The following is a 23814-nucleotide window of genomic DNA, read 5'->3' on the forward strand; positions in this document are numbered from 1 at the left end:
GCATTTATAGTGTAATATACTGTAAAGAAGTGACCTACCTTGAAGTCAACCCTGATTTTGTGAGTAGGTTTAGAAGACTCAACATCTCGCTGCTCAAATCCATGGGCCAGGGCAGCCAGGACACTGGGAGGAGTTTGCTCCAGAGGATTCTGAGACACAACCATAACGTAAATGTGGACAGCAGTGGACACACTTAAACTGCTGATGTATTCAATTTGGATTTGACTATGCATTCATATGGGTACATGTCATCATAGCACAGACACGAGGGATGGGTATTATTACCGACACTGCTACCCTTACAGACACATCAATCAGCTTCTGTGGGGATACTCATCAGTTTTTTTTTGGTTTGGTTTTTCTTTGACAGTATTATAGTGCTACTTAATGAAAAGCTTTTATGTGCTTCTTCTCTTACTAACAATACAGCCAGAGAAAGGGTGGACAATAAGCCAAGGCAGAGTTTACCTGCCACCTCCGAATCACTACATTTCCTCCCACAGTCAGTGCTCTAAACTGAAACTGGATTTCTAAGCAGCAGTTCAAATGCTGCTCTGACCACTTCAGACTGAATTTAAGAACACACCTATAATTTACTACACTTAACCATTAACCCATGTTTGTATAATTTGGCTAACTTTATGTGTTGGCTCTGGGCTGTTAGCATACATTACACACACACGGGGCAGCGAGACATGAACTACAAGTTGGGCAGTGGAACTGTGCATTCCTCCATCGGTATGTGATGTACTTTCAGTGGATGTTTCAACAGGTACACTGTGTTTCCATTCTAACATGCCAAACATTTACTTCACTTGTGGCAAGAAACACTGTAAGTATGTACTTTTGTTGACCAGAGTTGACTCCAGTCCCTAATGGATACACAGGTATCCATGAGATGACACGTGCCAGGTTGACAAAAGCCAGTTAGGAACATGAATGGTGGGGCGACTATGTCAGGACTTGAGGTAAAAGGTCAGTAGTTGACATTTGCAGAAGCTTCGTCTTGCTGTGATCACATTAACAACAATAACCTCCTGAAATGCTGCCATGTTTCCTGAAGCACGGTGTCGAGCAGAGTGCCGGCCTTGTTTGCCAACCTTCAATAGGCCACTGACAGACAGCTTGGACGGAGTAAAGCAAACACAAAACTGGCATAAATGCAAGTTGTATAAGCCCACCAAGGTGTCAACTCTGAATGACCCACCTTCTCAGATTTACGTCGACCCGGTGGTGGTACACGATGTGAACTGGACTTTCGATGCCTGATTTCCTCGTCTGAAATGTCTCCCAGGAATCCATCCAGTGACACAAAATCTTTAGAGGACAGGGGGGAAAAAAACAGAAGATTTTAATCAGTTGCACATCACAAGGTTTTCCACTCTTACCAGCAAACCAACATCTAATTTTAACCCTCTGAACCCCACGCAGCTTCTGCTCCCGCCACGTTCAAAAATATCTTTTGTGCAGTAATAAAAAGTTAAAATGCCACAAATCACAAAAAATGAAAAACAAAAGTTCGATAATTGACAAAAATTGAAAAGACCTGCAATCAACACACAATTTTTTGTCACACAAATATTATCAGCCACAGGTATTAACACGGAGGAAATAGTGATTCTACATATTATAAATATTAAACTATTTGCACTTTTAATTTACTTCCATACTTGACTCCTGTCTGCTCTGTATAAACACAGCCTGCAGTTCATCCCAGCTAAACTGAAAACTCCCAGACTATTTTTAACATAACTTTTTCTCATAGTTGAGTCACTGATGGCTTCAGGGTTGCATCAATTTGCTATAGAATCTAGTTAGCAAATTCTGGCAAATATTTAAATAAGGCATGTAGAATACGGTGATGAAACAAGTTAAACTTTCAGACAGAATAGCAAGTTAAAGAGAAGTGGCTCAAGGACAACTGGAAAGTCAAAAATCTAACAATTCTTCCCATTTTATACTCATGATGTGATAAATTGTGCAACTTTGGCGATTTCTTTTTAAAAGTTGGGAACTAGAGGTTTAAAAAACATGTTTGACACCATATAAAAACAGATACTTATATCTACGGTGTTATTAAAAACATTCAACTAGATAATCCTTCTCATACGGTTTCTGAGTATTAATTTACCTTGACTGAAACGGGGTCCAACACCTCTTCTCCTCGCTGGGGAGGCAGAGCTCGAGACAGCTTTCTCATCGAGATCTGAGTCATAGTCCACCAGGTCAAAATAGACACGGGGTTTCACAACACGCTTTGGCTGCTTCCTTACTGACGGACTGTGGCCGTCGCCCTGGAGACCAGATGGCGAGTCCGCAGCACCCTCATTCCCTTCGTCATTACTCGAATGACCCCCGCTGAGAGAGGATCGCCGCCGCTTGGAAGAACCTTGAAAAGAATAATAATAAAACAGAGGAGGCATTGTTGCTGACACGCTGAACGTTATGCAAGTGTTACAGCGGCCGGAAGCTTGCACGCTGAAATGAAAAATTACCTTTGGGTGCTGTTCTTCCACTTAATCTGCGCGCTTTCCTCTCTTCAATTTGATCACATCTCTTATACCTTGTGGTAAGGGAAAGAAAAAAAAAAAATGAATTCCTATTTCTGAACAATGCGTTCTGCTCCACTGCAGGTAATAATTAAGTGAACTTACACGCAACACTGCCGCTTCGTGTTGGGACCACCGAACTTGGGTTTGTCGAGGCAGTTCATGCACTTGCCACAATCGTCCTCGTGGTTGCAACCTTTGCATACTCCACACCTCCGCGAGCGGTAACCAAACGGCCCCAGTCCTTTCCGCTTTACAAAACTTGACGGCTTCTTGACCTTGGTGACCTTTAGATCCGAGAGGCCGGGACTGTCTGATTCTGACGGCGATCCAACATCTGCAACAGCAAAGTTACAAGAGGGACTGAGAAACCAATATATATATATTTTTTTTTTACGACTTTCTAGATTTTAGCTCATTTGAATGATTTCAGCTCATCTGGTCAATGAAGCCACACAAGTTCATCCACATCAAAATAACTATACCATAGATCAACATAATAGGGGTGTAATTATTAATATATTACACTGATTCTAATGAGTCCGATGTTATGCATTCCTCTGCTAAAACAAATTAGCAAACTGGTCTTGTTTTGATCAATATGAAACATTTCCATTCACAAAAAAAAAAAAAAAAAAAATCGAGTTGCTTCGAAAAACTACCCCATCCTCTGCCAGGTGTGAGAACCTGAAACCAGTTTTGTTTCTCCTCCCACTGCTTAAGCTGCCACCAAATAACAACAATGCATTTTTCATTTCAAGAAACACAAGTTCACCAGTCATGTCATATCTACCTTTAGTGACGGCTGTCGGGGAAATCCCAGATCTTTCATGCAGTGGCAAGGCGCTAAGTCTGGGAATGTCATCTGGTACTAAAGCTCGAGGCTGCCCGAGTACCACGGAAGCAGCACGACAGACGTGCTTGATACGCGGGCCTCCTGCTCTACGAAACTCCTGGCACAGTGGGGAGATGAGCTGTGGCTGAGGAGAGAGAAAAAAAATGGAGAAATTTGCATGAACCAGAACAGGTTTTTCTTGGACTGACATTTGATTAAAAACCTGAGACGGAAACCAGATTTTTAGTTGGATCGATACTTCTCCCCTCGGGCTAATTGATCTGTACTCTTACTTGTCCTTGAGGTGGCTCTGTCTTGACGGGAACATTAGAATCAAGCTGCATCCTCTGCTTCCTCCGTTGTCTCTTTGAGGTCATATCTTGAGACCTGGCTCCGGCAGGGCCAGATAACAGCTGAAAGGTTAATGAGCAAAAACAAGGCGTCAATACAAGCCTCAGAACACGCTGTGCATCATTCAGACTGTGTTTACATGAGGTCGTCTTCCTTTAGAACAGCTTCTATGACAGAGGACTTGATTTAACCCACTTCACCCCAAAACCCGTCTTTGAAGCAGTTTCACCTTTTAAAAAAATCTAAAATAAAAAATCACACCATTATCAGAGCCAGAAATGGTAAAAACTACACAAATAGGCAGATTTCCAACTTTCTGACAGTCCTTGAACACATCGTCTCCCCAGTATTAGAAATCTCTGTGGGCAAAATGTTGGTTCCACATTTCTTTTTCCCATTTTTGCACAATAAATAAACAATAAAATATTAATTTTGCTACATCTTTTAGGATTTATTTTATTATGACTACTGCACAAAGACAACGTTGTGTCGTCTCTACTTCTAGTCGTTGTCGTGCTGTTTCCATGGAGGTTCAGGTCTTTATATTGCAGTAAAAAATGAACCCACGGTCAGTAAAAATGTGACAATACACCTGCTTGGGCTTGAGAGGGTTAATAATGTCCAGGTGATGACTACAGTGAGAGGGAACATGCTTGTGGTGATGGTGACCTTACCCCAGATGACTTGAGCTGTTTCTGCTGGTCAATTTTAATGAGCTGGACCTTGGCTTTCCTGAGCAGATTGAACATTCTCTTATTTGCACCAGTGAGGCGCGCTCTTTGCGAGGCTCCTTTCTCCACAGGTGCAGGATAACTGCGTTCACCTGTGCCTGAGTTCTGTTTTGAACGCGACTCTCCTGTGGATGTAAAGATTCCCGCTCTGTTAAACGCTCTCGTATTCACATTTTGCGGAAGTGCGGTAAGTTTTAAATCCTTTTCTTACCTGAGTGAAGCTGGGCAGTGTCTTTTCCTGCTGAAACCTCCGGCTCACCTTGCTGCAATACGAGGGTCTTGGAGTTGGTAGTCCGAACACACACAGCAACTTTCCTCACCACTCCAGGACTGTCGAGGTCTTCTATCTTCAGTTTGGACTTCTCCTTCTCTGTGCCTGTATTCCGTTGCCTAAGGCTGATGCTCATGGCCTCGTCATCCAGTCCTTCGGCTAAATCAACAGGTGGCGGAGGAGGTTTACTCACACTATCCAGCTCGGTTAGGTTTTTGCTTTTGGGAAGTCCCATGTGTGGCTTCTTTAGCCTTTGATAAATCTTGAGGTGAGCCGCTTGCTTGCAAAACTTGGGAGAACTTTTCTTTTTGTGAACATCCAGGAGGTCAGTAGGTAGCTCCGGGGGCTTATCGATGGGAGTAGATAGAAACAGATCCTCACATTTGTTCTCTGGAGATTTGTCCAGTGTATACGCTTCCTCGCTAGACTCTTCTGGCACATGCCACTTGAAACTAGAGTTCTTTAGAAGAGACCTCTTCTTTTCATTTTTGCCACTTTTTCTCTCAGAAAACAGGCTGTCAGCTATGTCGATGCCGTCTTCTAGGTCCTGAGCTGAAAACAGATCGACATCCAGCTGAGCTTCACTCAATATATCCTCCTCGTCAATTGGCAGGATGGGAGATATTGCCCTGTCCGTCCCATCATCTCGCCTCTTTGCTGGACGTATTTGCAAGCCCAGGTGTAAACCCTTCTTTGGAGAGTTTCTTCGAGGCAGCACAGACATCCCAACGTCATCCATGAACCTTTGCGGGGTCTTGATTACTCGCGAGGATCTGGCACTTACAACAGGCATTATGAAGTGCTTGATGTTTTTTACAAACTTTGACTTACCGGGCTGAGGATCAACAACATCTGTCTGGCCTCCATCGACTAACGTGTCTGTTTCTTCCTGCTTCAAACTGTCTTTGTCAAGTCCTATTTCCATCAGCTTCGAAATGATTTTAGATTCTGTGTTTGGCTGTTTACTTCCAATAAACTGAAGACCTGGCTGTCTCTTCTTGTACTTCTTATGTACTCCAATAAGTTTGGGGCTTGGGGTTGGAGCGGTAGCTGCCAGCGGGTCGGAAATGTCGTCGTCATCTTCCTCGACAACTTCCGCACCATCAGTGAATTTAAGTGGAGCAAACTTTCCATCTCTGCTTCGGTGTCTGTGTTTCTGACGCTGCCCGATTAAATTCTTACGCCTCTTTTTCATTTTTTTGTGAGATTTCCTTGACGTTTGGAGATCACTCGGTTGAATTTCCGACACCAAAGGCTGTTGACCATCTATCAACTGAATGTCCGTTTCCTCTTTTACTGGTGGTGGCTGGATCTGCTCTTCTTCTCTCTCTTCTTCCACTGACACAGTGTCCTGTTTGGTCTCTGGCTGAGTGCAATCTTGTGTTTCCGGCTGACTTACCTCTTCTACTAAAGGCTGAGCATCTTCCTGTAAAACGGACTCTGTGACGGGAGCTTCAACTGGAACAAGCTCTGTGTTGACGGCAGGTTCAGGGGAAACAACAGCTTTCTTCTTCTGAACAGATTTCTTTTTCCCTACTTTATTATTTCTACATCTTTTAGGTTTGGAAGGCACAGGCAACGGTTTGGCCTCTTCAATCTGTGGCTCGACCTCATTCTCCACCTTCTGTGGCAAAACTTCCTCTGGCACCTGTGACGGTTCGTCAGCAATCTTTGAGGTATCCTTGTCAAGAACTTCAGTGGAGTTTTCACTGGTCACCTGTGACGGCTCCTCAGCCAAAATATGACAAGAGTTTTCAGGAAGAACTTGTGAGCTGGAATCTTCAGTTGAAACCTGAGAAGAATCTTCAACGTGCACCTGTGGTGGATCTTCATCCTGCGGACTCGTTCTAAGCCTCCGTTTCGGCGTGGTCACCGGCTTCTGACTGACAGGCTTTGTTTGTGGTGAATCAAGGCTTGACGTCCTCCTCCTTAGTCTCCTCGCTGGTGTGACTTCAGCATCTGGACATGGTGCTTTATCCTCGTTTAAGTCACTCGGATCTTTCAAAGCATCCTCTTTCTTTTCAGAGACAGGGCTAACCTGCTGAATTAGAAAGGATGGCTTTGAGCTTTTATGTTTACCAGGAGAGGAGACCTTTTTAATCTGAAGAGGGGGGACAATTTTGCCGCAATCCGTTTTAATCATCTCTTGTGGAGGTGCTTCAGTTATCTGCTCCACTTCAACTTCCACCTGCAAAGTGGACTTTTCCTCCTCAACTGACACGTCAGCATTGCTTTGAGCATCCTTCTCATTACTTTCTGTGCTTTCACTCTCCTGCGGGGCTGCGTTATCCGGTTTAGATTTCTTATCCACTCCTTTTGCATTTTTGTTGACGCTGGTGTCACAAGGAGCCGACTGATCCACCTCACTCACTGTCTTCGCTGTTACTTTGACAGTGGCCTCGGCCCCCGGTGTCGTACTTCCTCCCTTCACTAATGTTAAAGTCCAGACAAATTTTCTCCGCTTTTTCTTCCGAGAGGAATTCTTCCCACTGGCTTGTGGATCATATTTGGGGTTTTTGATCCTCATCAGCTTTAAGCTTGGGACCCTCATTTCTTCGTTTTTCAAAGGCAAACTGTCACCGGGTTGTACAGCTAGATTATCCGTCTCTGTGGATGGCAGACCTTGGTTTTCTGGCACTGTGATATCTTTATTCAGCCTCCTGCTTTGCCTTCGTCTCTCCCTTCCCACCACCGGTTTGGCCTCCACTGTTCGTGAAACTTCTGACTTGGATTCTGTCAGAACGGTGTCAGTTTTACTTTCTGGTTCAGCTGCAGTGTCCGATACTTTTTTACAGAGCGGGTTAGTGACTCTATTGCTCCTGCGAGTCACTAGCTGGTTAGTTTCAGAACCCTGCACGGCCACAGTTTCTTTATTCCTTAATTTCTTTGCATTCAGTTTTGGCTCTACAGTCCCTCTCTTCTTTACAGTGTCAAGTTGATCAGTCGATTCCTTCTCGTCAGATTTTTGGTCATCAACTGCAACTTTGGCGCTCGTCTGGCATGCGGGCTCTGTTGTCTTTAAAGCAGATCTCCCACGCCTTCTTGCAGGTACAGTCCCCCCTCCTTTATCTTCTGTGCCATGTTTATCCTCATGTGGTTCAGTTTTTAATTTGACATGAGCACTTAAAATCTGGTCGCCCTGAATGTCCTTGGCTGCAGGCTGATCCTGAATTTCTTTTATCTTCAGCTTCTTCACAGGTTTTTTCTGAGGCTCCTTTACAGTTTTCATTTTCTTTTTGGCCACGAACTTTATAGTAATCCTTGGTGCTGCTGATGAAGCTTTGCTTTTCGAGGATTGCCGATCCATAGTGTTTTTTCCTTTCAAACTTTTCCTGCAATCCTTTGCTGGCTTTGCTTCAAGAGATATGCCGTGTATTTCCTCCAAAGACTTTACATCTTTTACAGGATCAGGTGGGATAGCTGCCTCCACTGCTGCCGTTTTATGCGGTAGCTTCTCGCTCTGTCGTTTAGATTTCGTGTTGACAGCATCACCTACAAAACAAAAAAATACATGAAATACTACAAAAAACTCATGCTTGTCCACTGTGGGATAGAAAAATAATTCCCTTTTATTTTGTATATTGTGCTTAATTCAAAATTTCACTTGTGTCTTCTTCATAAATTACAACAAATATGTCACGTCATGCTGTAACGGTCTCCTAATTTACCTTTGGAAGAATTCTGTTGAGACAATACAGATCCTTTGGAGCTTTTTCTGTCAGCTTCAAATCCTCTGAAGTCATCACCCTTGAAAAATCAAATCCAGATGATTAACACTTGAAGCCACTTAGTACCACTCTGCTGGAAAGTGCTAAATCATTAGCACAAACAGTAACTAAAATGTTACTACATAAACTGTGTAATGGACAGATGAACACTGAAATTGTCTGCATAATCACACTCAAGACTGGATTAATGTCCAGCATAATGGCGATTTCATCAGTATAGCTAACAAAACTGTCTTATGCTATCTCAACATATCGGATCAAAAGTTTTGGAGAATAATAAGAACAACAAAACTGCACAAAACTGATTATTTGCAAGAAATTTAAAACAAATAAGTGACAGGTAATGTATGATTGTTTCTCTGTTTTCACATTCAAACCAGCTACTTTCATTCATCAACTCTGGGCTGTAATACACAACATATGAATAGGCTCTGCACAAGTAACACTACAAATAAAGATGTAGCTGTTTAGCTTAACTGCTCACAAAGTTTTAGTTATATAGCTACTTGTGATCTAGACCATTTACCACTTTATGCAAGATCAGAGCTGTACGCGTTTTGTTTGAATCTCTCTTAGCAGTTAGGAAGAACACCTACACTAACGTTTCAAAAAAAACTGCAATGGAAATCTGGGTCTCTAATTACGAATCCCTTTCAAGTACTGCATGTCGGCTTCACACTTGCAACGGGGAACTGAAAGCCTACAAACAGCCCCCCTCTCATGAATCAGTATTAAACGTTAACGACAACATGTGAATTGGAGAAATCACACTTCGAACACGGGTGCCACTGGCTTTGGCACACTTCTGCACCACCATTTAAACCTGTCGTGTTTGGGAACAGTAGCTAGCAGTTAGCCATCCCATTCTCTCAAAAACATTAAAACTCAACTTTTGACGACAGAGAAGCCACATTGTCAAACATAAAACTTCGCTATCTGAGAATTTATGCGGCAGTTAGCTGAGGCAGACAAATACATGTTAAGCGAGTTCTGTCTTATGCTAGCTAGACAGACAACTCTGCCCGCATCTGGACAGCGTATGAAAACAGTTAGCAGTTAGCCGCTGTGCAGGGTACGGAGGCGCTAGCCTTCCCGTTCTTTGTGTCCGCTATTAGCCAGCTAGCTGCTACTCTGACTCGATAACGAGCGGGCCATAGATGAAATAATTACGATCACTGTTTACAAATTAGTGTTCTTGCTCAATAGCTTTTAAAAAATCTATTTAAGGTTGCTCTTGTTTTCTCCCTATAATATTTTAACTCCATAAAAGCAACTGTGAAAGCAGTGCTAATGTAACTTAACAGCTTTGCTGCTTGGTTGAAGTGGTATTTTCTGTTACGACTGTTCATTAAATGTAATGGAAGGCTGCACTGTGCTAACATTAGTTAGCATGTAATGTTAGCTTAGCGAGTTTAAAGCTACAGTTAGCCTAGCAAAAGGATGTTGACATTTCTCCATGGCACTAACCAGTCACACTGCTGTGGACAGCACGCATTCTTGCACACTAACGATCACACAAAATGGGAGAAGATGAAATAAAGATACTAACTCCTGGGTCGGTTTGGGACCTCACCTCTTCACTCCCACTAGAGCTGTATCCAGCCTGGCCAAGGATCTTGTGGCTTGCCTCTATCCCAAGTAAGCGTAAGTGAGACTGGTCTTCGTTTAACGATAGAACCAGGTTTGCGGGCCTTGGCCCTCCGTTAGTCACATCATCAGCTTCTAAGCCTGATCGTCCGAGTTGCCATCGCTTCTCAGAGCGCAAACGACTGCGTGATGACCAAGGCCGACCGGGGAAACGACCTCTGGCCGTAGCGGTTCCACCTTGGCCTCCTACGGCAGCCGCGGTTGCTGATCCGCATCCCGCTGCCGCCATCATTGCTTCAACAACAACACACACCGACGGCTAGCAGCTCGAGGAGAGACAAGAGGGAAGGCGCGAGATGGGAGGGGGGAGCCGCAGTGCTGCATGGGAAAGAGAGTTTTTTCAAGTGAGACCTCATGCGCTGGGAGGGGAAAGCGGGCCGACTGCTGGTGGTGGTTGTACGTCGAATCTTCATTCAGAAATTTGAACAGACCACATTTCAGGTTACTGTTGTGTGAGTCAGACTTTACTGATTTTATTATTTCACATAAGAAAAAACACTGTAGGGTGTTAATCTTAATATTTAACTTTTTCAGGTAAACGTGCATGGTTTATAACATTATTGGATAATAACTTTAATATTTAATTCAGCCGAGTAATTGCATAATTAATTAAATTGAAGGGTTTCACCATAACATTAAAATTTTTCCGGTAAATTTGCATTTTACATTTTGCAGGGTTTCACTTATACTTTTTAAATTACTATATTTGCAATATCAATTATATGTTTTTAACCTTAATGTTTAAATTAGTCAGGTAAAAATGATATTTATATATTTTGCAAGCTTTTAACTATGATGTTTAAAATACTTGCAAACATTTGCATAATGAATAATTTTACAGGCTTAAATTATAATAATGATATTTAAATTACCTGCATAAATTTGCATAATTAATAATATTGTTGCGTATTAACACTATGATTTGATTCAGTCAGGTAAATTAGTATTTTATATAATTTTGTAGGGTCTTATCAATTCTATTTCAGTTATTTATTGGCGTGACACAATGATATGCCAACGTTATAGAGCATCTTGATTAAAAAATAAAATAGCAGAAAAATTCCAAAATCTTTGTTAGTTACATGTTATAAGACTTTCCTGAAACAGAGAGTTTCAGTGATCAGACAAGTTTTTACAAATCTAATGTGAAACAGTTTTTATGAAGCTCATAGAAACAAACTATTTTGCATATTGGTTAAGAATCTGAACATTCCTCCTGCTTTATTAAAAACTGCAATTAACTGGAAACAATCACATGTCAGAAATGGAATAGCTAAATTGACACAGCCTATGTTAAGGCTTTGAATCAGAACAGCTGTAGATAGTTAACATCTGGCAGAATGAATGGGGTGCAGAAGAAAATAATGTAGAAACAGTGCGACAGTGTTTACATTAGTGTTTTTTTTTATGACAAAGTGCTTCAAATCCACAACTTAGTCCCGTAACTCTACACATTACAGCACAGTAGATGGCAGTATGCAGCTTTAATGTCATCTGAGTGAGCTAAAGAGGAAGAAGAGGAATCTGTACAAATTAAGCCATTTTTTATATTGATGTTTTACTCCAGACCATGTAGTGTTAGAGGAAATTTATGTGGCTGAATAAACTGGATAGAGAAATATTGCAAGTCAACTAATTTTTTAAGGAATGTAGAGGCGACATTATAGTATACTACTTGCTTCTGAGGCAAAATTTTATGTTCAAAAAACAATGTAAGGAATCAATTACTCTGGATTTCAGACATCATATATTTGTTCTTCCAAGACCACAGCTGAGATTTTAGTCCCAAACATTTGAATTACTGCCCATATTTGTTCGACAAACAAAATGGCAATTCGGGTTGAGGTCTTGGCTGAAGGACTTGATAAACATTAAACAACAGAGGAAGCAATAACAGTTATTATCCTCTGCAGGTATTTCTGGCTCTGGAGCTGCACGAGTTCCACCGAACTATCCAGCGTTCATATTCTCCCATGTGTTGTTTGTCTCTGCTATCCTTTTATCTCTCTCCTTCACCCTAAACCCAACTAGTCGAGGCAGATGGCCGACCTCCTTAAGCCCAGTTCTGCCAGAGGTCTAATCATGTTAACATGAAGTTTATCTCGTCACTGTTTCTATTGTGCTTGCTCAAAGGAAATCTTTGTATTTGGTGGGTATTCCTTGTATATTTTGTAGTGTCTTAACTTTATTTTTGTTGTTAGTCATTAGAGATTACAGTGTATAATATTGTAGGCCCCAAACCATGTTGTGTAAATTACAAGGGGAAATTTGCATAATTGATAAAATTGTTGCGATTGACCATAATATTTTGCTTCGTCTAGTAGATATGTATTTTATATAATATTGAAGAGTCTTAACCATAATATGTAACTTCGTTGGGTAAATTCCTAACAGCAGTCTTATTTCTGTCCTGGAAAGCACTCTTGTTTTCAATGTATAAATAACGGTGACCTGACTCGACACTGGAGGAGAGGATTAAAATATTCTAAAAGATAAAAATACAAAGATAAAGGGGAGACAAGGAGAGGAAGTGGCAACACGACCATTCATCAGTATATTTTTAAACCGCTAAAACACTCTGGCACACTAGATGGCGCTACGCAGTGCAGGAAAGCGTGCCATAAAAGCTACAGGGGAAAAAGAGACGAAGAAGAAGAAGCAGAAGAGGGAGTTCCTCGATTCAGAAGAAGAAGAAGGAGGAAGTGATTATTGTTTGGGTTTTTTTTGGGCCGCTAGTCCAACATTTATCAGTAAAAAAAAATATCAGGTAAATTATCACATTTATGTACAGTATTCACATTTCTTGGTAATGCTATAAAATGGTTTTATCCAGAATGAAGAGCGGTGTTAGCTACAGCTACGACTGTTTGTAGCAGTCGGAACAACATTGCTAAGCTAATGAAATGCTAACGTTAGCCTGAGGTTCATTTCCAGTCTGGTGACAAGCGTCAGCAACTTTATTGTCTGAATTGTTTTGTACTGTTGTCATCAGATTATTTCCCAGTCACATAGACGATCATGTGTTAAACGTTTAGCGCCACCACCTTTGTGGACAAAAAAAAAGTTTGTTTTTCGACTGCTATCTGGAGCTAGTTGTGCTCTGTAAACTATCTTGCTTTCTTTTTGGAACAGGATCCAGACTAACTCAGAATGAATCTGGAACGGCTGCCCAATGAGGAGAAACTCAGCTTATGCAGGAAGTATTACTTAGGTGAGAGTACTTTTTAAAAAATCACTATGATGATACACACAGTATACAGGCATTCTTCTTTTCAGTCCTACCTCCTCCCATTTGATTTGGAAATTGTGGATGCATGCATGTAGAGGTCTGGCTCACTTATGTTTGTATTAAATTAACTGATGTAATCCTACTGACACAAGTATACTTACTGTTAATGGTTAAGTTACAGTGACCGGGAATCTTTTGTAATGTTGTTTTAGTGGTTCTGTCACTGATTATGTTTTCCCTTGTTTTTCCAGGTGGCTTTGCGTTTCTCCCTTTCTTGTGGTTGGTAAACGTCGTGTGGTTCTTTCGAGAGGCCTTTGTAAAGCCAGCGTACACTGAACAGCTGCAGATAAAGACATGTGAGTGCCAGAAATTTTATAAACCACTGATGCAACTGTTGAAAAATTAATTATTTAGAAATGATGTGTTTATTTTATGTCCTGTAGTCCCTCTAATAGCTATACTGTGGCTTGTTTGCTCACAAAGTATTTATTTCATTTAATACCTTTGACAAAGGTTGTCATTTTAGATCAAGTATCCTGGTTTGCATTCTGTGTAGACACACATTGCAGTAACAGTGTGTGCAATTTTAAATTTACATTTTTTAATCATTTTCCAAACAGTTTAGGAGATTGTTGATTAAAATCCCAAAAGATTTAGCATAGTTTTATTTTTTATATGGATTTTTGCTTGTTTTTTTGTTTGTTTTGATTAGGAAAGTTTAATCTTTTTTTTTTCTTGGTACGCCGAGGCAATGATTTAAATATGGTGTTTTTTTCACAGAATACTTGTATAGTCATACATTTGATCAAACCTAAGAACACAGATGTGTCTTTGTGTCTTGAAAACGATAGACTTTTGTTTTAGGACTTCACTAATACCCATTTGATTCAGCAATATGCATGAGTGTCATTTGCAGAATGTAGTTATGAATTCTTTGGTATATAATGCAGGGGTAGAGCAGGCCAATTAGCAAGTTCGATATGTAGCTTTTTATGATTTATCTGTATCGTTTTTTAATTTTTTTTTTAACTGATTCCCGATTTTAAAAAAGAAAATTAAAAACACTCTGCTTTGGCTCTGACACAGCCGCCTCTCTGTCTCTATAGTTCACAGTAATGCCCCGCCCACAGCGCGACATGATGGATTGTATGTCTGTCTAATAGCGTGTCGACGTTAAAGAATAATGGTTGAAAAGTTGTGTTTTAATTAAACATATGTAAAAGTAATTCTCAGCACATGCTCAGAAAGCATCTCATTACAGTTTTGTGTAGAAGTTTGTGTTATTAGCAATTTTGATACCGAGATTTTTTATTTTTATTTAATTTTTTTTGCAAATGTGTATCACTTGTAAACATTGGTTATTGGCTTCCTTTGTTACTATGAATTGGAACCAGTATCATCCTTGAAGAAAACATCGGTAGACCCCTCATGTAATATTTCAGATCACAATATTAATTTAGGTCCATTTTATCCATCCATAGTCCTAAACTTATAAGTATGACAAAATTTCTATCACATATTTCAAGTTAGCTGATGTTACCATACACGTAATGCTACGCTTTGTTTAGATGTGAGATTCCCATAATGAATATTCATGTTTTGTTTTGAAGAACTTCCCTGCATAAATTTATGGCGCTATTGGCACTTGATTTAGAACACACACAGTGTATTGTGCTTTGTAAAAACACTGCCCACAAAGGTTTTTGATATCTGATGAGCAGTGTTTTTCTAAAGACTGCTTTAGGCAAAGAGCTTAATACAACCCACCTGTGTGTGTCTGACCTCAGTGGGAAAACTAAATATCTTGTGTTTTCTCTTTTGTTCTCCATATCTAGATGTGAAGCGATCAGCATTGGGGCTCCTTTTATGGATTGCAGTACTCACAACTTGGATCACCATTTTCCAGCATTTCAGAGCAGAGTGGGGGGAGGTGGGAGATTACCTCTCCTTTACAATTCCACTGGGCATTCCTTGAGACATTTTTCGACGGCAGGTCTTCTGAAAACAACTCATGATCCACTGTAATGGACCAAAGAATTTTCCTTCTTTAACCGTAGTGAAAAATTCTGGTTTGTCAGGTTTCTGCAACTAAATTCAGTGGATGAATCGTACGTTAACATCTCACATCTTCAAAAGATAAATGCTGTAGGACACAGAAATTCCATTTTGTGCTTTCCAATGCATTTGAGAAAGTTGTTTGGTTTTAGAATAGGCTGATTAATCTTGTATAACAGACGATGTTGATTATCATTAACAGTTTATAACGGTGAAGCTGGATGTGCATTCAGGTTCGTTCAAGACACTGAACAATAGATTCATCAATCTGTTTTTCTTGTTTTCAAAATGTTCACTGTTGAGGTTAATGTTTGTGTATGACTGTGCAACCCAAACCTTTTTTTTTAACTGTGTGTGAATGATGAATAAAAAAATATCCACCATGCTTCAAAGTTAGAATGTCTTTAATCCATGTACTTTATTTTCAGTGAGTCAGAATTTTCAGCTTATGTCATTGTCCCTCTTAAATCGATGAAGCTGCGTGCACTTTTTGTTACGGTGACTGATCGGTGAGCTATTTTCCACATATATATATACTCCTCATTGTTACGTACAGTATGCCGCCTAAAGTCCGGACAACCACTGGCGCCTGTTGTGAAACCCAATACCTTGATCCGTCCAAATGTCCCCACTTCCCTATCATCCGTTTATGAGTCATAACATAATCACCGCCAATTTTAGTCACTAGTCACAGTCAGAGCTTAAGTGACAGGTTGCGCGTTGCTAACAGGGAGAACATGTGCCGGCCATGCATAACTGCTGACTTCACGAGTGTGCCAAGAACAAGGAGTATCGGGACGTGGGGTACTCTTCATAATACGCACACTGTAAACTGATTTATAGGGAATTCATTATCAGATCCAACAAATAAAAAAAATAAATAAATAAATAAATAAAAAAAACAACAAATCCAACTGACTGAATGATTATTATTGTTGTATATAATATATGTTATATTGATTTTAAAAAAAAAGTGAGCTTTTACAAGATTGAATTTCCCTTCTGGGATAAATAAAGTATTTTTCATTCATTCTTTCAGACACTGTATATTATTACTCAGTATAATGTGACTTATGTGGTGGAAATTAACTACATTTGCACTAAACAGGCTACAATTTTGAGGCATTTTCATTTATAAAATTGAAGTTTTTACTTCACCTTTATTCAACAGCAAGTTAATAGTTGCTTTAATATGGAAGAGAAATGTTTTACTTGTAGTAAAGTGTTTTTACAATGAGCTATTTCTGCTTTTACTTAAGAAAAAAAAAAATTGATCAGTGAAAGTGAGTGATGAGAGGACAGTGGCTTATTCACATGCTCTGGCATGTGTTTAGTTCGTCCCTGCTGTCACTGTCTGTCTGGCATCAGCTCACGAGGGTCAACAACATCGTCTTTTGAACTTATTTTTGGACAGACCTTCCTTGACAACCGACCTTAAGCACAGAGCTCCCTAACCGCTCTGATAATTACTCATGAATGGCCTTGTTTGTGTCAGTGGCACCGACCCAATAAAAAAAAAAAACTGCAGGCTCTAACATAATTGCTAATAAACTCGTTAATTGACAGTAAGCCTGCAACAGCTGCACTACTCCCCCAAAAACAATAGGCCTATACACTCGTCTCCTATATGGACGTGCCTGAGCACCCAAGGGTATGCGGTCCAGAACATAACAGAAGCAAGGTGCCCCGGTATGAATTCCCAGCTCATTATGCAACACCAGTATAAAACAGACACCAGAGCAGCACCCAGAGGAAGAGGATCAGCCAGACAGACGGGCGCACCACATCCTCCCTACCGCAGTCAGGGGGCCGAGCAGCTAAACAGGGGCTGTCCTTTCCCTCGTACGCACCAGTTTGGACAGAGAATTTAAGAAGAGGTGAGTGCTGTATGAGTTGTAGCCTCACATGCTGTGTGTAGCCTCAGCTGCTTTCTATTTAACTCTTCTTTTCACATTTCCTGCTGTTTAGAAATGGACTTCATCCTGCCACCCTCTATGTCAACTTCTGCTATCCAGTGGGAGAAGTTTTTGCCGCCTCTTATTCCTCGGCTGAGTGGAACTTATGGAAACTATAACTGGTCCCCAACATTACTGATCCCAGAGACTGATAATGGCAGCTCTGTAGAGGTGGGTACCTGAATGCACTGTGTATTGCAAATGTGTAGAAGAAAAGAAAATTGATTGATTTATGGCTTATGAAAACTGTTGACAAATTGCCTTTTTCAATGGCAACTTGTTCAATGGGTGGAGAATCTACTGTTTATCTTTTAAAAGTTAAAGTTGAACTTGATTTAAGTTACTTTGCCAGAGCTTTCAATTGCATCCACAGTCTTCTTCAGTAGACATAGACTCTGAGATGCAGCTGAATGCCCTGATAAGCTAAAAACTTTTTAGTCATACTGCTGTTTCATGCTCAAATACAGCAAAGGATATCTATAGTGGCACATAGGGCCTTATTTGGCTATTTGCTGCAACATGTATATCTAACATTCTGATTTATGTTGTTAGGTAAACTGTGATGACAGTGGATTTACAGTTCAAGTTGACGTGAGGCACTTCAGCCCAAAGGATCTAATGGTCAAAGTGATTGGAGACTTTGTAGAAGTACAAGGAAAGCATGAAGAAAAAAAGGTAGGAATGATGACTACTGCATTTTTGTCCTTCTTTTTAAACAGTAGTTCTGATTTGTGTTACTTTTCAAACTCGCTGTTATCTCTCTTCTATTAGAAGAGTGGCCCTGGCGTCACAACGAGGCAGTTTAACCGCCGCTACCGGATCCCGAAGGGAGTGGACACCATGGCTTTGGAGTCTGCAGTCTCTCCAGACGGCATCCTTATCATATCTGCACCAATGCTGCCGAGTGAGAACGACACATCCCTGACTTAAATCGCTTTAATACCAAACACTGAAATACTCCTCCATCTTCTCCATATATGAAAATAAATGAACAGAAGCCTTTACGAACACACAGACAAAAACAGCAATAACTCCAGGCCCCTCCGCTCACAGAAACACTCGGCGCGTGCCAAAACACACATTTGTTTTGTTCCTGGCACAGCTCTAATATTCCCTGCTCTCTAAAGGTTTGTATATACTGCTCTGCTGTTGCTCCTCGATCTTACATAATGTTTCAAGAAACCACTCTGTAAATATTCTGTGTTCACATTTCAAACTGCTGCTCTTGTTTTTTTCTTCTTTGGTTTGTTTTGTGCAGCTTTTGTAAATGCACTGTATTGTGATTGTGAAACAAAATAATGCACCCAGATGTATCTCCAATGTGGAAATATACAAATAAGCTTTATTTCTTTACAAAATAATAATAAAAAAAAATTGTGACTACATCAAGTGCCTCTTGTCATCGTCAAGTAACGTGTTGCTCCTCCAGGAATTCATCTAACATCGAGTCCACTTCACTAAAAAGAAAAATACAGTCGATTACAAGAATTTAACTTGCAATGTTTAGACGCTTTCATAACATTGTGAGCTACATTTCATTAGATTTTAAGATTAAAATCAGACTAGAAATATCATTTTATATAAATTGTGTGTGCTGGCAGTTTGTAGCGAATTATTCCAACGATAATTTTAATCAATTCTTACTTGATCTGCTCCTTTATCCATTTTCTCTGTTTGCGAAGAACTTGTAACAAAGGGTCATCTTCGAATTCTTTTTCATCAGAATCTAAAAAAACATCAACGTGATTTAGCTAAATGAGAGCACAAAGACTAGACACACACTGGAATATTGCATCCATAAGCATTTTTGTTCAGCAATAGGTAGTAAATACGACTTTACATAGACTACAAACAAGTTCACTTACAAGCTGTATTCCAAAAACAAAGAAAGTTCTGACGTTTCTGACCTAAAGTTTAAGCATGTGGGGAATGGCATCTACTCAAAGGTCAGCATATATTCTCCTCAATTAACTACAGGGCAAAGGTTGGAGCTCACCTTCAGCCTCTTGCAGCAGCTGTGAAATGACCTCCATAGAGTTCTGTGCATTAAATGAAGAAACTGGGGATTGTGAAGGTGCAGAGAAAGTAGCAGGAGGAGAAACGGATGAAACAGGGATTCTTTGGGCAGGAGACGAATCCTCCGTAGGGAACAAAACCTCTGAAACCACCTGTAAAGGCCAACGAGAACACCAAATGTGATTAATGCAGACTCAATTTATCATAATGACAGCGTGCCTTGCTAATGTGTGGCATCTAAAAAATGTGCAGAGTGAGAGTAGACCTATTTATGACATGTCACTGTGGATATTTTGCTCTAATATGGTTACAAAGAAACCTCTGATTTCAAAAAATATCTCACATGTAGCCCATCTGATTAAGACCAGTTGTGGATTTTTTTTTTTTAAATTAGATAATCAACTTAAATAAACAAGCATAAATATCAAATGGAAGATTTGTAGACCTTCACAGTATTTTTACAGGCAACACATTGATATATTTCACTTCATCACACACTCTGCTGGCAGATTACCATATTTTGACAGCAGGAATAACATTCTGACCAAATATGCACACAGCCTCTCCAGCTTCCAAAAGTGCTTGCGTGAGTTGAACTACACAGACAAGATGAGATTAAATAACTTCCAAATCGGTGCAAGCAAGGGGAAAAAAATGCAGCTTGCCCATTCACTGACCTGCCCTAAGGCCATGTGGATCGGAGAAGGTGGTGGTTTATAATCACGAGAGCAGCCTTCGCTGGGAAACTCCTGGCTTCCCTCCTGTCGATGCTGCTCTTTCTGGGATGTGACCTTTTTGGGAAGTCTCTGATGTGAAGAACTGCTGTTTTTAAAGTGATAACACACAAGATGATGACTACCCACAGTGTACATGCATAAAAAATGAAAACTAAGCAATCACACTTGGATTTTTTTACACTGTTCATGTTTGAATGCATCACCTCGCTGATTTCTTTTGCTGTCTGATGGACTCTGACGTCTTCTTCTCTGACTCTTTCATCTCTGCTTTCTTTTTCTTATTCCTCTCAGGTAGTTTTTGGTGACTAGGCCTCTCTCCCTCTGTAGCTCCAGATGAAGCAGGTAGTGAAGATGACACATGCTCACCAAGAGGAACATCAGTGAAGGTATTTGTAGAGTTTCCAGAGACTTGGATCTTTTTATGAGCAAATTTGGTCTGAGGCTCATCAAACCTTTGTGAGATGCTCTGTTGCTCTTTAGCATGAGATGACTGGATGGGACACGGCAAGACATCACAGAGGTAATGCATGTGGGCAGGAACATGGGCAATAGTCTGGGGCTGAGGGGCTGAAGAGCCGGAGACAACAAAGGCAGGGAAGGGAGGATGGTGCGGCTCTGGAGGACATGATCTGTGGGCTTCTTTGGTTTCTGGCTGGGAAGCAGTGATGGGCGGATGAGTGTCTCTTTGTGAGGATTGAGGAGGTGGAGCATTCTGTGGTTACAGAGAAAAATAGTGTCCCTCTGTAAATCTGAAATACATAATAAACAAAAAATATGGAGAATATAACATACAGCTTAATTCCAACCTTGTAAGCTTGTCCACCGGCTGAGGGATGGCTTAAGATGGGAGCCTGCCAGCTAAATGTGGAACCGTGAAGACCGGAGGGTTGCAGGAACTGGGGCCGCTCCCTGGCTTGCTCCATCTTTCTCCGTAAACGCCACTGGAACAAGATGTCCTGTTCAGGACATGTGGGAGGCCCCGAAGGAGGGATGATAGATTTTTTGGACAATGCCGCATGAAATGGGTCTGAGCTGGGATTCACTGTAAACACGTTGCATTAAAACACAGCAGTAAGCAGCACGGTCATAGTTAGTCATAATCTACAACAAATGGTATTCCAAATCACACTCTTTCCTTACCAGCAGTAGATTTTATTAAACTGGGAACCAAAGGTTGTCGCACTGGCTCATCGACACTGACAGGAGAAGAGAAATCTGAGCATCCCACGCCCTCTGAGCTAACAGGGACCGATCCATCACTCAGGGGACATTCACTGTTAGAAAGACAATTACTACCTAAATAATGCATTCATTTTTTATTGAGATTACTTTCAGGTCTTCGTACCCTCTGAGCAGAAGTCGGCTAGCCTTTTCTTGAAGGTGCAGGATCTCTGTGTCATCAAACTCACTCTGGGAAGTGTCGGACAAAACCTGAGGAGCAAAGATACAGGCAGAACACAACACATCAAGTAGAATGCTGTGTAAATGATTCAAACTTAGAAATAAATTGCAGCTGTTTGAATACAAAAACCAAATAAATCACAACACAGGGCCTCATAATGCCAACACATGCACTCAGTTTTGTTCATAATTTTATGAGGATGAGATGTGTGACATCTGCAGGCTGAACAATTAATCAAATGAAGCTGGATAAATGGTGGCTTCCCAGGCATTTAATAAACACAAAGGTTTCCTAATGCAGTGGTGTGGTGTTGAAATGCAAATATTTATATGCACACTTAGTCGTAATAAAGTGTTTCTGCTGTAGGCAATGGCCCGATTTCAATTCTCCCCCCCTTTGGCTCAACCACGTGGCACTGCCCACGCTTTTTGCTGCTACATAAGGTGGGGGTGTCCTGTTTCTTCGAGGGGTATCTGTCATCAAGCTCTCCAAATGGCCATTTGGAAAATGGAGAGGTAGGGCCACGTGATAGGGCCACGGGGGGGAATTGGGATTCTACCAATCTGGCTTCTGGGCATTCAGACAAACCTGGCATTAAACAGGGAACAGTGGAAGCCCAACAATCCAAACAGCCCAAACAACGAATCAAAAACAAGATGTAATAATAGCTGTAGCTTTTTTCCCCCCCACTTTTTTAAGAAATGCATTTACACAATAGTAGACATTTTCTGCAACAATGCACCAATTATTTCATGCTTACTGGGGAAAGACAACAGAAGCACAGGTTATATTGTGGCTCAGTTCTAGTACACTCACACTCAGGGATCCTCTGCATGGAGAAAGGGATCTGTCACGCCGACGCTGTCCAGCTGGACTGAAAATGGCAGGATCGTGGTCATCTTTCAGAGGTAGTTTATAGTAGCGTCCAGTCAGAAGAAGGAAATGCACAGACAGATTTTCACCGAAATTATACTAGAAATCAGGAACTTGTAACAGTTAATGGCACATAAATTAAGATACAACAATAAATGAAAATATACCTTTGTCTGTTGTTTTAACTGGTGTTGAACTGGGGGGTAAAGATGAATGTGACATCCACCAAAAAGGCCCCGGCTCCTCTCCAACGTCAGAGGCCGTCTGCTGGCGCTCCTCTCGACTCTGCGGCCGACCACGACGAAAACGTTCCACGTATCTGGAAAAGCAAAATTCAATGCTGGTTGCAACAAATCATTTACACAGTTTAAAAAATGAACATGTATTATTACCCCTTTTCACTGCAAAACAAATCTACAGTTCTGTTTAAAAGAATAACACGGGGTGTTAGACATACTTTGCCAGCACTGAATCCTGCTGATTTCCTTGCAATGAGGAAACTGTGGATTTCCCTGGTCGAGCAGACTGTTTGGGTGCCTCCATGTCAGGTGAGGCTGTAGTGCTGCCAGGGGACGATCCACAATCAGAGGAGGGCCAGGACTCTTCAAAAACAGGTTGTCCATCAGTGGTAAAAAAACGGTGGTCAGATTTCTTATGTTGGCTCACTGGGCTGTGAGTGTGTAACTGTGGGCTGGATCGCTGGTTTGAACGTACAGGACTCAGAGTCTGCAAAACAAATTGTGATGAGACATGTTTGCAATGATTTAGGGAAGTCTGAATGAGAATGTCTTGCAGTAAAGAGCCTTTAAACATACGGTTTTCTTGTCTTTCTTTGACAGGGCCTGGTTACGGGATGGGTGGTAGTGTGCCTTCCTCGCAGTGGATGCTGGTGGGAAGGGATTCTGCCTCGTAAACACAGGTCCACTGGGGAAAAAAAGCACCCACTGTTGTTTAGGGTAGTATATAGGTGACATCTGACAGGTTGTCCACGTGTTGTTCCTATCAGCTGGATTTAATAGTCTGGATGTAGGTAAATACATTTGTCCATTAGTCTTACCTGGATTTCATAGCAGCTCTGGAAAGTCACAGGGCAGAGAGATTGTTGCAGCGTGGATCTGACTGAAACCTGATCCTAATTGTCCTCCAGTTATAGCTGGACTGACATGTTTGTCTGACTGGATTGCTTACATAATACAACATACCACTTTATCCACTGACCCTCCTTGGTAAATCCATACAACAAAGTTACCATGGAATCACACGCTAGTACGACACAAACTGCCTTTAAGGTAACAAGTAACGCTACTGCAGCAAGTATTTTGAAGACACATTCACCCTACAAGCTCACCTTTGTCGCTGAAAACATAATTACTTCGCTTTTTTATTTTACAAAACTACCTACGGCTGCCGATGATACCAGAAGAAAGCGTCACTG

The 23814-nt window shown here is 41.0% G+C and overlaps 4 protein-coding genes across 6 annotated transcripts in view; 2 read left to right on the forward strand and 2 right to left on the reverse strand.

Annotated features, from left to right (window-relative positions):
• Positions 1–10388, reverse strand: part of kmt2bb (lysine (K)-specific methyltransferase 2Bb) — a 31601-nt gene extending 21213 nt beyond the window's left edge. The window contains exons 1-11 of one of the 2 annotated variants that reach the window (XM_008285005.1): positions 10039–10388; positions 8406–8484; positions 4678–8229; positions 4410–4591; positions 3678–3797; positions 3343–3529; positions 2655–2886; positions 2496–2563; positions 2132–2389; positions 1208–1317; positions 39–149 (exon numbers count right to left, since the gene is read on the reverse strand). In XM_008285005.1, coding sequence (XP_008283227.1) covers positions 39–149; positions 1208–1317; positions 2132–2389; positions 2496–2563; positions 2655–2886; positions 3343–3529; positions 3678–3797; positions 4410–4591; positions 4678–8229; positions 8406–8484; positions 10039–10344 — 5205 coding nt within the window. In that variant the 5' untranslated portion in view covers positions 10345–10388. Of the gene's footprint in view, positions 1–38; positions 150–1207; positions 1318–2131; positions 2390–2495; positions 2564–2654; positions 2887–3342; positions 3530–3677; positions 3798–4409; positions 4592–4677; positions 8230–8405; positions 8485–10014 lie in introns of both variants that reach the window. The other variant, XM_008285003.1, reaches the window with a different exon arrangement.
• A 2448-nt stretch (positions 10389–12836) lies between these two features.
• psenen (presenilin enhancer, gamma-secretase subunit) lies at positions 12837–15781 on the forward strand. The gene is made up of 4 exons (XM_008285002.1): positions 12837–12879; positions 13245–13323; positions 13593–13697; positions 15177–15781. The coding sequence occupies exons 2-4, from the start codon at positions 13263–13265 to the stop codon at positions 15314–15316; spliced, it is 306 nt and encodes a 101-aa protein (XP_008283224.1). The 5' UTR covers positions 12837–12879; positions 13245–13262; the 3' UTR covers positions 15317–15781.
• A 1345-nt stretch (positions 15782–17126) lies between these two features.
• On the forward strand, positions 17127–18736 carry hspb6 (heat shock protein, alpha-crystallin-related, b6). Its single transcript, XM_008285001.1, has 4 exons — positions 17127–17273; positions 17365–17522; positions 17904–18026; positions 18123–18736. Exons 2-4 carry the CDS (start codon positions 17367–17369, stop codon positions 18279–18281), a joined length of 438 nt encoding a protein of 145 aa, XP_008283223.1. The 5' UTR covers positions 17127–17273; positions 17365–17366; the 3' UTR covers positions 18282–18736.
• Positions 18663–23813, reverse strand: proser3 (proline and serine rich 3). Of its 2 annotated transcripts, none has more exons than XM_008285000.1 (13): positions 23437–23813; positions 23195–23303; positions 22837–23105; positions 22547–22698; positions 22323–22405; positions 21450–21535; positions 21245–21378; positions 20911–21146; positions 20308–20816; positions 20045–20186; positions 19348–19519; positions 18996–19077; positions 18663–18808 (listed from the first exon to the last, which is right to left on the reverse strand). In XM_008285000.1, exons 1-13 carry the CDS (start codon positions 23445–23447, stop codon positions 18757–18759), a joined length of 2037 nt encoding a protein of 678 aa, XP_008283222.1. In that variant the 5' UTR covers positions 23448–23813; the 3' UTR covers positions 18663–18756. The 2 variants fall into 2 exon arrangements, with proteins under 2 accessions (XP_008283222.1, XP_008283221.1); XM_008284999.1 differs by having other exon boundaries at positions 20045–20189.
• Position 23814: the final 1 nt, after the last annotated feature.

This window comes from Stegastes partitus, unplaced genomic scaffold (assembly GCF_000690725.1).
Source record: "Stegastes partitus isolate 25-593 unplaced genomic scaffold, Stegastes_partitus-1.0.2 Scaffold383, whole genome shotgun sequence".
Lineage (NCBI taxonomy): Eukaryota > Metazoa > Chordata > Actinopteri > Pomacentridae > Stegastes > Stegastes partitus.

Coding starts and splice junctions, on each gene's coding strand:
- psenen (XM_008285002.1), top strand. CDS start 13,263: ATGAATCTGGAACGGCTGCCCAATGAGGAGAAACTCAGCTTATGCAGG. Junction 13,324..13,592: donor ATGCAGGAAGTATTACTTAG/GTGAGAGTACTT, acceptor TTGTTTTTCCAG/GTGGCTTTGCGTTTCTCCCT. Junction 13,698..15,176: donor ACAGCTGCAGATAAAGACAT/GTGAGTGCCAGA, acceptor CTCCATATCTAG/ATGTGAAGCGATCAGCATTG.
- hspb6 (XM_008285001.1), top strand. CDS start 17,367: ATGGACTTCATCCTGCCACCCTCTATGTCAACTTCTGCTATCCAGTGG. Junction 17,523..17,903: donor ATAATGGCAGCTCTGTAGAG/GTGGGTACCTGA, acceptor TTATGTTGTTAG/GTAAACTGTGATGACAGTGG. Junction 18,027..18,122: donor GAAAGCATGAAGAAAAAAAG/GTAGGAATGATG, acceptor CTCTTCTATTAG/AAGAGTGGCCCTGGCGTCAC.
- proser3 (XM_008284999.1), bottom strand. Junction 21,147..21,244: donor TTTAATAAAATCTACTGCTG/GTAAGGAAAGAG, acceptor ACGTGTTTACAG/TGAATCCCAGCTCAGACCCA. Junction 18,809..18,995: donor TGGATAAAGGAGCAGATCAA/GTAAGAATTGAT, acceptor TTTTCTTTTTAG/TGAAGTGGACTCGATGTTAG.